The sequence below is a fragment of the Ambystoma mexicanum genome, chromosome 9, assembly GCF_040938575.1.
Source record: "Ambystoma mexicanum isolate Mex_15411 chromosome 9, UKY_AmexF1_1, whole genome shotgun sequence".
NCBI lineage: Eukaryota > Metazoa > Chordata > Amphibia > Caudata > Ambystomatidae > Ambystoma > Ambystoma mexicanum.
The window spans coordinates 154,654,454-154,667,362 of NC_090931.1; the positions used below are offsets into that span (position 1 = coordinate 154,654,454).

Consider the following 12,909-nt stretch of genomic DNA (forward strand, 5'->3'; position numbering starts at 1 on the left):
TTTTAGTAAAGGTGCCAAGGAGCGATTGTGAGCATGCTTTTACCAGCAAGGCTGGACAGAAATCTCCCTTGCAATTTGCGGTTTCAGCTTGCTTAGGATGATGCAGAGTTCTGCTTCGGAAACAGCTCTGAAATTAAAGATGGGTATTGGCTTCCTTTGTGGATAGTCTTGTCAAAACTGAACAGCTATCACATTGCTGAGAAGCTATCTGGTGAATTGCTGATTTTGCCTTTTGTATGTTCTCTTTTATTAGCTCCAATTTCTTTGTCATAGCATCCTGTATTGAGGTAATGCTTTGTCTTTGGGTGGCCCCTCTTCTGGGTTCTCTTGGGGTGTTTCCAAATACTTTAGGATTTTCCATAACTCCTTGGAGTCATACTGTGTTATTTCTATTCTTGATTCAAAGCTATCTTTCTTAGCTTGTACTTTTTTGCGGCTATGCTATATCTCATGCTATAAATCTTTATGTGCACATTGTCAATGTTTTGAAGACGTGTGACGTATGGAGGAATTTCGTCTGCTGACTTATTGTCTGATTTTTATATATGTTTGAGTGCTGTGTACTTCAATGGATGGATAGCTGAATAAAGTAAATAAGACAAAAAGTGAAATACACTTAACACAAAAGATGCAGGCTTGCAACTAGCTGCACACCTTTGCTGGGCTTGGTGTTAGATGTTTGGTGTCTGCAAGTGGGCATCATTTAAGGAGGAAAGGCTTTAAATTAATCCTTCAAAATGAAGCAAGTATCTTTGGCTGGAAAATGCTTAACAGAACACTGTTAGTGATCCCAATGGAGATTATGGCTCTGCAAAAGGATAATATATTAGGCAGCAAAGATTAAATCTGTGTCTGGACCAGACTGGAGAGTTTATGTGCTGATGTAGCCTGTATGCCAGCTTGAAACGCTTGTGAACAGAGCAGGGAAGGAGAACTTTGAGATGGGGTATTGTTGCACATAAGAAGCTGTGTGACAAGGACATGGTTGCAAACATGTGGAACCTCGGAATGGGTCAATCGTGAATAAGAAAAACCGCACGTTTTTGCAGGCATACTCTCCATAGTAGTAAGTAATGATTTCCATCAGCTTAAAAGGCCCAATATGTATGCTGCTTGCTTAAGTCATAAGGTGCTAGTCATGTGGGTCAAATCTCTCCTACTCACCGTATCATGAAGCTCACTTTTTTCTGCACTTTCCTCTGGTATGTTCTTTTCTTTCAGGCCGCTCCATGGACTCTGGAAAGTAGCAGAAAGTAAGCAATGAGATGACAGCTAAAACAAACCCATCTCATATCTAAGAGCAGGTCCATCTTTTTAAGCCAGGTTCAAGGTGGCATCTGTGCTATAAAGAGCATCCAAATAGTAGTGGAGGGTTAAGGACGACAGGAAACATGGTGTCCAAATATTGCATTTCATTTCAGGAGTGGGAAGAAAATGGATTCCATTAAAGATTTTAGTTTTTCCTACCGACACCAATTGAGCCCCTAGCTCCTTGCTACGTTTTTGGTAACCTGGCCTGACTTTGGATGCAAGTAAAGCCCATTTAGCTTCACTTACCTTGCTCAACTCTCATTTTGTGGGCACTGGCCAGTTCATAAGGTTACAAGTGCATGGTGACTTTGTCCCCTTTCATGATTCCCAGGAATTTTCTTTTTACAGAACACCACATTACAGTGATGTGCTGCAGAGGTACTTTGTACCCCCTTTTCCTTTGTTTTCTGGAACATTCGTTTTTCATTGTGGATGTTTTGTAGGGCAGGCATCTTTCCAGTGCACAATCATGCAACATCCTTTTTTTTAACAGCAAAATGCCATTTCAGTGCCATATACTCTACATGGCCCAGTCCTGTGGTTTGAGCCATGTCCTTTGGCTATCTTGTTGTTTGGATGGACATCCATCTGCCTCCTCCAGTCCATAAAAGCCATACAGGAAAGGCACCATCATGGGATCTGCTTAGATTCCCAGAGCTAGGTGCTTTATGCATTTGATCAGGCAGAAATAGGGGTTTGTACTGCCTGGTCACTATCAGAGCATGGTTGATGCTGGGCAGATGTGGGCTTTAAGGATGTCCATTATTTGAAAGTCCTTACCTGTTTGAATGTATGGGTCCTGGCCATTTGTGGGCTGGTTCACCCCAAGCCCAGATTTTAGATAAGCCAAGGCATCCTGCCGGAGGTTGTTTACCTAAGCCAAGACACTGAAGAATTGGAAAACTGCTTCTATGAACAACCAGTATTGCCAAAGCCATCTCCCAAGGACGCCCTGCTGCTCTTGCTGCAATCACAAAATGCTCTGGTCTGTGATTGAACCCTTTGACTGGTGGGACCAACAAGTCTCTACCACTGCACAAGAAGCCTGCTAGTAGATGTAGAAAATGTCATGTGACCATCCTGTGGGCTGCTCATTCTCTGTGGCGGCCTCTCTGATGCACTGGACACTGTCCCGAACTGGAACTTGAGAATATGCAGGTCATAGACATGTGGCCTAAGATCTCGTCTCTCCTACTGTTGCTACTCTTCTGGATGAAAAGAGCCCTTCCTGGAACCAAATCTTTACCACTGCACAATTTCTGCACGTTGACACATGACCAGGGTTTCTTCTCTTCTGCCCTTCTCTTCCGTTGGAGACATCCCAAAACCAGAGACTGGAACTGCTGCATAGCCGAACCCAATCCCTGACACCATCTTCAGTCACTGCACCAGTGACATTCGAACATCTATCAAATGGCCCAACAGCAGAGTAAGGGTTCCAAGAGACTAAGTGCTCACGGATGGTCACTCACAATCGTAGTAAAGGGTGTGAATGTACTTAAATAGTTTGGTGCTTCAATCCCGCCATACCGATTGCATGGGAGCAAAGTCCACTCTCTTGTCTGGCTTTTATCAGTTGAGTTCTAGGCAAGAATTCTACCCCAGATAAACTGTTGGAATTCTAGATAGGGAAGCTAGGCCATACTTACCTTTTAAATTCAAAGGTGCTTTCAAACTACAGCTTTTGACCAACCTGTTGGGTTTGGGCAAAGGACTGAAGAGAGGGTCCTGGAAATGGCCCTCATGTCCCCTATGTGACACTCAACCTGCAGAATGAAGAATGAAAGGTATAACTCTGTTTGGCCAGTCACCGACTGCACCAATGTATCACAGATATGACAAGAGATATCCTCTCAGACCAGACAGCCATTTAAACCGTATCCAGCTGATGGTTTCGAGGAAACCGAGATCTCATCAATGGACCAGATCGACCGACAACGCCAGGTATCGACAACGTCATTAGGGACATTACGACATAGCCGCATTAGCCATGAAGCAAATATGCATCCATTCATGAAGATACAGACATGCACTAGTGTATTGCTTGTAGACATGAAAAGCATGCTTATAACTCCTGTAGGTAGAGGACGGATACATTTACATGCTGCCAAGAACCTTTCCTTTCTTTCGCCAAAGCGAAAACGCAAGATGCAATATATACATGGACCAACTAACCAGAAGAAGCCATGAGGACATATAGGGAACCTATAGGGCGACTGCAGTTAATCTGGCCGGAAAGGCTGGTCTCATATATGGAGGGGAGACACGATCCCTGCAGCACAAGGCACGGAGCTGGTGTTTATAGCCAAGGACAAGGGCCGGTGGGACATTCCTGGTTCCCGAGGCAGCAAGCCACCTGCAAGAATTCAGAATAAAATCCTCAATTGCAGACAGAAGGGCTGCACTTTATGGTCTCCTCACACGTGACCCAGTGTTGGGGAGCATTCTCATTTCTGTGTTAATTCCCTTCTACCTTATAGACCCTCAGCTCTTTTGCTGGACTTTAGGACTTTTGATTTTTATCCTGGAGTGAGACCTTTCTCACTCTCTCATGTATTTTTTATCTGATTTGGACTCTGGGTTCCTTTTGGTTTTGGAGTCTGACAATCGCCATAGGCATCACTTTTTGTATTTTAACACAGCACATTCAGTGCAGTGTCACAAAGAAGTCTTTTGGATTTCTCTTAAGGTTTAAATACCTTCTCTTCGGGTAAACTACTGTTCCCATGTCATGCATGGCAGGCAAGTTACCTCGGGACCTGGAAACCTCTTCACACAGAACCAGTTATGCCCATAGAACTGCTAAGCCTTTATATTCTAAATGGAGGTTGTTTGATATCTTGCCTGGAAAACGACGTTTGCATTATTCACGTCATTGAATTCATGCGATTAGGGATCGTCACGTGTGTTACTGCATTACGTTCATGAGCAGCGTGGGGACGTCGCACGCTGCTTCTGATTGAACCAACATGCCGTCTGGTAGCTGAAACTTTGATCTGCGTCCTCGCATCTCTTCAGCAACTTTTGGCTTTTCTCCTGCATGGTGTTTCCACAAGCAAACTCCTGGAGCTGCATTCATTAAGTTACGGCAGCTTTTCTTGTTCATGTGTATCTTTCTACACGCTAATTTCGCCAGCCGTCTACTAGAAGACCAACGGATGGCTTTTTCTTTATACGCAAGTTCTGGCAGTCCTGTCTGCGTGTACTTCTGTCACGTGTAAAACACCACGCGGGTTCCTGAACTCTTCAAGCGCGGCTGTCCTAGCTGCGTGCACTTTTGTCGCTTGTAAAAACACACCCAGGCTCTTGAACTCTTAACGTGCGGCCTTCCTGGCTGCGTGGGAATTGGTTGCGTGTAAAACTGCATGTGGTTTTCTGAACTCTTAAACGTGAGGCTTCCCGGCTAGGTGTAGATTGTTCATGTGTAAGCCACACGCGGGTTCTAACGTGTCATTTCCTGGTTGGGAGTACCATTGCACGTGTAATTCCACACGCAAGTTGTGCTACGCTTTTGATTTAATCCCTGGCACCTGTGATGAGATAACAGGTGGATTTCTACTTATTTCTGTTCTACGTGGGAAAGGAAGTACTGCAAACAACTGTTTATTTGAAAGTGATTGTGCACTGTACTTTGGACGCTATCCTGTGGTGCACCAACCCGGTATCTAGCGTTAGCCTCGTGCCGTTTGGGATAAGTTTCCCTTACTAACCTTCCCTCCTTTGTCGTGGTTTCCTTATTTGGATTTCTTCAGAGACTTGTCGGCGGAGCCTTCAGTTCAGAATCTACAGGTTAGTGTGGTACTAGGTGCTATTGCTGTACTATTAGAGTTAATGTTGGTCACTTCCTCATTATACTTTATTGTATCGTAGGCCGACTTCCGATGATGTTCCCACGCCCTTTCCAGTGATCCCTCTCTCTGCCTGTTTTATTAGTCAGAGAGTTGTATCATTTGGAAGGTCTATTTTTACTTCACTACTGTCAAGCCTTTTGCTTCATCAAGGATCCGGAAGAGCCCTACCAATTGTATCCTTTATGGCTATACCTGTATCCTTTTTCATAAGATACTGGGGTGATTTATGACATCCCAAGAGTACTAAAGTGAAATTGACTTTACTTACCCATTTATTCCTATGTAGGTCCAGTACACCCCATCTTATGTGTGTGGGGGGGGGGGGGGTTACTTAGGAGCCCCTTTTCCTACTTATTCATATAAAATTGTTTGTTACCCCTCACTACATTTCATTGCTGGGGGCAGCGGTTTAATTTTCCTACCATTGTGTGTTTTTAACCGGAGACTGAATCCTCAGCTGCAGTATTGCATCCATGGGTGCCCATTTGGTCAAATGGTCCCAGTCTTCTTGTTTCGCCATTTCTTGCTTGCGAGGTCTTTTTGGGTTTTACTCTGCGCGCCAGACCAGGTGTGGTCCCTTTGTTAATTTTGTCTTTGGCGGGCTTCAGTGCTAAAACCCGTCTCTGGCACCAGCGTGACTGGCAGGGAAGGAGGCGAGGGAGGTTGCTGAAACTCCCTGTGTGTTACGCTCACCTGGACCCCACAGGGGTGGCGATCGGACCCAGACAGCTGCGGTCTCCTTCAACGTGATGCGTAGTGCAGAGATGACTGTCTGGACTGGCCCGTCTAGTCTTGTCTGCTGGACCCGAAGAAGTATTTTCCTTATGTTCGTAAAAGATGAGCTCTCCATCCTGCGTGTCTTGCAGGGGCGCGTAGATACCAGTTACTTCACTGGTTTGAAGGCGTTGGGAGAGTTCCGGTAAGTATTGACTCTGAAGTCCCTGGCGGGATTGGTAAGTATAAAGTTCAAAGAGTTCAATGTGCCCAGTGTTCACTCTTGTCCCCTTCCTTAAGTTGCAACTGAGTTTGTGTGAAGGTCTTGTAGCTGCTGCTGGCGTTCAGGTAAGAGTGTGTTACCCAACGCTGTCCGGTAACTATTGCATGCGTTAACGTGTTGTTTTTCTCCCGCTTTACAGATGCGGCATATGAAAATGTGGAGAGTTATGGAATAATACCACCAGTGGTAAATCAGGTAAGTCTATGGTAGTAAGAGGTTGTATTTGTTGATTCCCTTGGCTCACCTTGTTTTTTCTTGTGTCCCCTAGGTGCCGGATTACGGCGAAGAAATGATGGGAGACAGTGCCAGATCGAAAGATGCTGTGAGAACTGGTGAGTATGGCGCCGTGCTGGAGCTGGCGAAGCAACGCGTGCAGGACTGATGTACTTTCCAGGTCCGGAGATGAAATGGTTCCGGAATTAGGTGAGGAATTTGAAATAAGTTCGTTTTCTAACTTTCTCCTTTTCTTCTTTATTCTAGGAGCTCCGGATTCGAGGCGGGCGTGGCAGAAGACTGGATGCTGGCTGCAGGCACGGTGAGCGTCACGCTGTTGGATACAGAATAACGCGAAGCATGTGCTGCTGTTCGGGTGTGGTTTAAATAGCCTCCAAAGTAGTTCCAGGTAAGAAGTTCCCTAGAGCCACGCCCAAGTAAAAAAATAGTCCCTGTAACAAAATAGTCCCATCCAGGCCTCATGTAGGCTTGAGCTCTTTTGCAGCATGGTCTGCATCAGGTAAGTAAAGTCGATGAGCCTGGCGCCTATGGCGCCAAGACTGAGCCCAGACAGCCCCTAGCCGGGGCTGCTGAGGTTTAAACAAATGTCTGGATGCCTGCTCCCGGAGCTGAGGGCTTTGGTCCTGATGCCCGGGGGTAGGCATCACGACACTGTGCTTAGTCTCCCTGGTTACCTGAATGCATCCAAAGGCGATTGGCTGGCTGTCCTTGGAGGACAGCCACCCTGCTGTGTGAGTGAATGGGAGATACCTCCATAAAAGGCGAGGTCTCTCAGACAGAAGGCAGAGTCAACCACTGGACGAGGAATCAGAAGAAAAACAGGAAGAGAAGCTTGCTGCACCCTCCTGCACCGTTGTTTTACCCAGTGAAGCCCTGCTGCAGTGCTGAAGCTCCACATTTCGAATCGACTAGAGAAGCCCGGAAAGGACGACTTCCCTTGGGTTGGTGGGACCAACTGACCCCAAGACTAACTTGACTGGAACCCCCCTCCCTGCTAGCTGTGCTTCTTTGCTGCTGCTGGAACCGAATGCAAGGGGACAGGAACACCAGCAACGAGTGCATCGTCTTTAAGCTGGAAACCAGCTCCAGGAATATCGTAAGGACCTTCTCAAAGCAGGACGACCCAAGACACAGCCACCTCAACAGAATGCTGGACCCCAGAAGCAAGGGCAGCCCACAAGGTGTGCAAGAGTGGCGGTAGTGCCATTGACCAGAAGCTGAAACCGAAATGTGCCGCTGATTTGGAAAGAGCCCTTTGCCGCCACCGACCTTCAAACTGTAGTGCAGGAGTCCCTCCAGACGTCCTCCCTCTTGTCACCACAACTGAGGTCCAGAAACCCAGGAACTGCAGTACTGCAAACTGAACAGAAGCCAGCTGGATCCTCTTCTTTCAACCCAAGGTACTGTCTTGACTAAAGGGGTACTTACCTTTTTTGTCTGTAACTTGTCTATCTCACTGGAGTGTGTTAGGGAGAATTCTCAAAAATATGTCAATTCCCTTCACCTTAGAGACGCCCAGCAACTTTGCTGGATTTTGAGGACTTGATTTATTTTACCTGGAGAGAGTGTATCCCCACTCTCTCATGTATTTTTGATATGCATTTTACCTCTTGTTTTCTTGGTTATGGAGTCTAACCAACTCCATAGGCATCATCTTTTTCAATTGTGTCACAAAGCAACCTCAGTGCAGTGACACAGGGAAGCCTTTTCAGGCTTTACCAAGGCTTAACTATCTTCTACGGGATAAACTACTGTTTCCTAGAATAAGTAAAGTGAAATTGACTTTACTAGTCTTTGAAATTCCTAGACCCAGCACACCCTATCATCTTACTATAGAGTGCTGGATGGGTTACTTAGTATCCCCCTGTGCCTAGATACTCATGTAGTCAAATGCTACCCTTTCCTCTCAGAATGGCTGCTGGCAGTGGTTTTACAACAAACTAGCAGGATTTTTCCCGACCGCGAACACCAGCAGTGTTAAACTTGCGGAGCCATGTTTTTCAAGATGGCGTCTGAGCCCCCTCTGGAAAAACAGGTCCCAGTCTTGCTTTTTTTGCCATTTCTTTGTGGAAAGTTTTGCTCTGCGAACCAAACCAGGTTTCCCTGTGCCACTGCACTGAGGGTGCTCTGCGACACAAATGAAAAGATGCTGCCTATGGAGTTGGTTAGACTCCATAACCAAAGGAAATACAAGAGGAAAGAACATTTCAAAACACATGAGAGTGGGGAAAAAGGGTCACACTCTCCAGGTAAAAAAATCAAGTCCTCAAAATCCAGCAAAGTTGCTGGGGTGTCTCTAAGGTGAAGAGAATTAGCACATTTAGGATCATTCTCCCTAACACCTAACTATTGAAGTCACCTGAGGTTGTAGGAACTGTCTGTACTGATTGAATCAGAGTGTGTATTTTGGAAGTATATTTAAGAGTTACATATTTGCTCCCTTCAAAAGAAGGCTTATTCAAACTGACTGTTAAATTAACAAATAATTGTTTAATCAAGAAACCTGGAGTGTACATTTTATTTGGATACTTGTCACTGTGAAACTCTATGTTACAACACTGCAAATCACATTGAACCCTCATGAGATCAGCCTGGTTGCTCAATCACTCTACCAACTTGTGTAGTACAGGCATATACCAAATGTGCGTTACCCAATACCAAACAGAGAAGTGTTGTGTAGTCTCACACTGTGTTACTACATCAATTCTTACTTAACATTCGTTTATGCTATTATGTTCCAAAAAACGAATTATGCAATCTCTGTATGCCATCTGCATTTCATATCTTCAATGAACAGCTCGGCCAGTGAACTCTTACTCAGCCCTTACTCAAGCACGTAACCGGAACATAGTACAATTTTCACTTCTTTTCTGTCCATTAAGGGCAGGATTCTGTTGTGACAGTTGTTCTGTGTGCCCACTATAGAGGTCTGATTTCCCAAATATTGTAGTCCAGTTTTATTTTGCTGCCTAGCACTCCAAATAAGATGGTGTGTGCTGGACCTACAAAGGGAAAGGGGTAAATAAAGTCCATTTCACTTTACCATTCTTGGGAACCGTAGTTCACACAAGACAGTGTACTTAAACCTTAGGAGAAATCGAAATGATTTCTTTGTGACACTGCACTGATGGTGCTGTGTGTCACCATACAAAAAGTAGATACCTATGGAGTTTGTCAACATACAATCCAAATCCGCTCAAAACACGAGTGAGAAAAAGGTCCGACTCAATCCAGAGTTAAAATTAAAAAGTCCTAAAGTTCAGCAAAAGAGCTGGTGGTCTCCAAGGTTGAAGGGAATTAGCATAGAAATGAGAATTCTCCCCAACACTGGCTATTTGGGTAAGGTTTGTGATCAACACTTTACAATACCAGCATGTACATCGAATATTTTGCATCTCTAAGCAGGTAGGTTCTTGATAAATGTCAACAGAAAAACTATAAGGGTTGAAGGAAAAAATGGGACTTGAAAATAAAGTCATTAAAGGGCTATTCTGAATTGCTAACAGACAGTTACTTTGATAGTTTGTAGAGGTGAAAGGAGAAAAGGCAGTGCAAAACTCACATCTGTGTTGTCGCTGTTTGGACGGGACCCATCCATGATGCTGTAGTCAATCTTGCCCAGCCCATCACTGATGTCAGGCTCCACCTCATGAATCTGCAGGGATTCTGAACCAGGTCTGCAGGACCACACCGCATCCTAAGAGAGAAGCACTCAGCTGACATGACTATGGCTAACAGTATCATATATGGACTCTCAGTGCTCCAACACCTTGTCTAGAATTTTGGGGAAGGAAAAGAAACTGGAACGTTTGATCCTGAAGTGGGAGTAAACTAGGCCTTGGATTAACAACGGAGCAGGACCCTGCATAGTTAGAGACACTGGCATTTACAGCACCTAGGCCAATGTCAGGAACTCAAATGGATGATGTGTAGGAAGCAGATGAAGAACAACATGATCAATGATAAGAAAATGGGAGTTGGAGGAGCCCATCTATAAGGAGAGGTCAATGGGAGAAATGTGATGCAAGGGGGAAAAGCAGAGGATAGGAAAAGTCTGAGGGAAAGTAGGACTGACAGGCTGCTCAGCGAATGGAAGCAATGAGAATGCAGATGCTCTGAAAATGGAAGAAAATTGAGATACGGGTGGTTTGGGATTGTAGGCTTGGAGGATGGGAAATGTAGTAATGGAGGGACATGGGCAGTGGGAGTTTAGGAATGGTGAAATCTTGAGACATGAGTGAAAACAGAAAGACAGAAGCAAGTGGGGCAAGTCCTCTATGAGTAGGAGGGGCCATATAAAAGTGAATAAAAGTTGACAGTATTAAGATAATGATATAATTACCATGGGGGCAATGATCGAGCTATAGAGGTTTGGGAACGAAATTTGAGGGGATGAGTACTTTGGGAACAAGGGTGGCTGGAGCCATGTATGCTCTGGAACTAAAGTACAAATTACTTCCATCTCAGTAATATTCTTTCTGATGGATGTTCTTCCCATGGCCTCATCTATGGCATTCTACTCGCAGCACAGTTCTACTTTGGAAACATTTCTGGCAAAAAGGAGAGCAGTGCAGCACAGCGCAGCTACGCACTACATCTCTACGGGCCTTGCACTGGAGAGGACATATGGGCCAATGTTTATCAAGGTGCTGTGCCCCATGTCCTTAGTTCCAGTTTTCCTGTAGAACTCAAACGCTGAAGGACGGAGGTACCATTGGTGTACTAGCCATCTGTTATGATGGATTTCTAGAATCTGGCCTGGTGAACAGATGTTAGAAGGCCATCCTAGTTCTAGTGAACAGGGGAACTCAGATGTTCGCCATAACCCAATAAAGGTAGCAATGGAGACCAGTCAAGGCTATTCTCAGGAGAGGGAGTGGGGTCAAGTCTCCACAATGAGTCCACACAATGAAGCACACAATTGAATTTAGAGGAATGTAAAAAAATACAGTATTTATTCTACGCCCTAAAAACACAAAAAATAAACAAGCAGGTGATAATATCACACAGCACTCAATAATACAAATATACAGTCACCATAGGTTCTAAAAATGCATTAAATGACCTAAATCAACAAAGGAGGTAAAGTGATGCAGTAAGATGGAACCAAGTCAGAAGTGACATTTCCCTAACTTCAGCAGTCCAATCCCCAAGAACAGTTGGGGCCTTGTACCCAACAGTCCCAATGCTTCACCACAGAATGTATCTGTAGCAGGTAAGTTACTTGGGCAGGTGATTGTTCAAAGGAAGGGATACAACAAAGTTACAAGTGTGTTCTCTTTCAGCTTTTACTACCCAGGTATGACAACCAAAAAGCAGTGGAAAGCAAGGAGACTTTTTCTCAATGTTATCCTTTGGAGGGCAGAGGGGACAAATGCTTTGCGTTTCCTTACCCCGCATGACTCTGATGTTCCCAGATGACTGGATGGGGCACTGGAGGTTGCATTTCCCACCGTTGGGTCTGGTGAGAGGTGCCCAGGAGCTATGGGTGCAAGGATCCTTCCCGTCAGGTCGAGGAGCTATGGGTGCAAGGATTCTTCCCATCAGGTCCAGGACAGAGTGAAACCTGTTGCGATGGGGAAATGCAGAATGCACCAATGCAGACCTCTCAATGACACTTAGCAGGACAAGGAAGAAGAGTTCCACTGACAGCAACCGCACACAGACTTCGTCAGGCGTCCTTCCAGTCACAGTTGTAGAAGTCCTTCCAGGACAGAATCCCTTGCGGCTGGGAGAGTGAAATTTGCCAGGAAGGCTACTTACACCACAAGCTTGTAGCTGAAACTTTGTTGACTGCCAACACGGAACAGCGATGGTTCTATCAAGGCAGCCCATTTGAGAGCTGAACAGTCCACCAGGTGGTCCGTGGACACTTCCAAAGGCTCCGGAGGTTGGATATTCTGGAACACGTCAAGACTGGTTGGTCCCCTCCAGTCCAGGGGTGAAAGCACAACACATGGCCTTCGCAGATCAGGTAGTCCAACAGGGCTTCACTGAGTCGGACACAGGAAGGGATGCTGGGCCTCTTTGGAAGGCTTCTTTGTATGTTAAGTTGACTGTTCTTCTACGAGGGATATTTGGCTGCAACGCTAGTCCTCTTATCCAAAAATCCAACCTGCAAGCAGGTCCAAGTCCACCACTGGCAAGGATCTGCACCAAACAGCCAGTAGTTGTCCAATTAGGGACAACTATTGGTTTCACTCATGCACCACACCTAGATTCACTGGCACCAGGGATGTGGAGTGGGACCAGACAGTCCAACCCAATTCTTCAGCCCCACACAGGCACACAAAAAGGCATCACTAGCCTGCGAACGCTGCAGCTTTCCAGGGCAAGTGCATGACCTTATATGGAATTTCCTTACCTGGCAAGGCATGAAGGTGGCTAAACAATAGGGCCAGAGAACAAGTGACACATTTATGGCATGTCCATTTTAGGGCACTAGTTGCGTTTAGTTGACATATGTGGAAAATGTGCATGTGCACACTAGAAATAAGAAAAATGGCAAAAATATAA

At 45.4% G+C, this 12,909-nt stretch overlaps 1 protein-coding gene across 6 annotated transcripts in view; it reads right to left on the reverse strand.

The window, feature by feature from the left end:
• ARHGEF12 (Rho guanine nucleotide exchange factor 12) overlaps window positions 1–12,909 on the reverse strand; it is a 1,284,704-nt gene that overhangs the window by 829,049 nt on the left and 442,746 nt on the right. For 5 of the 6 annotated variants that reach the window (XM_069614339.1, XM_069614338.1, XM_069614336.1 and 2 more), the window contains 2 exons: window positions 9,956–10,090; window positions 1,165–1,236 (listed from right to left, as the gene is read on the reverse strand). In XM_069614339.1, coding sequence (XP_069470440.1) covers window positions 1,165–1,236; window positions 9,956–10,090 — 207 coding nt within the window. The remainder of the gene's footprint in view (window positions 1–1,164; window positions 1,237–9,955; window positions 10,091–12,909) is intronic. The other variant, XM_069614337.1, reaches the window with a different exon arrangement.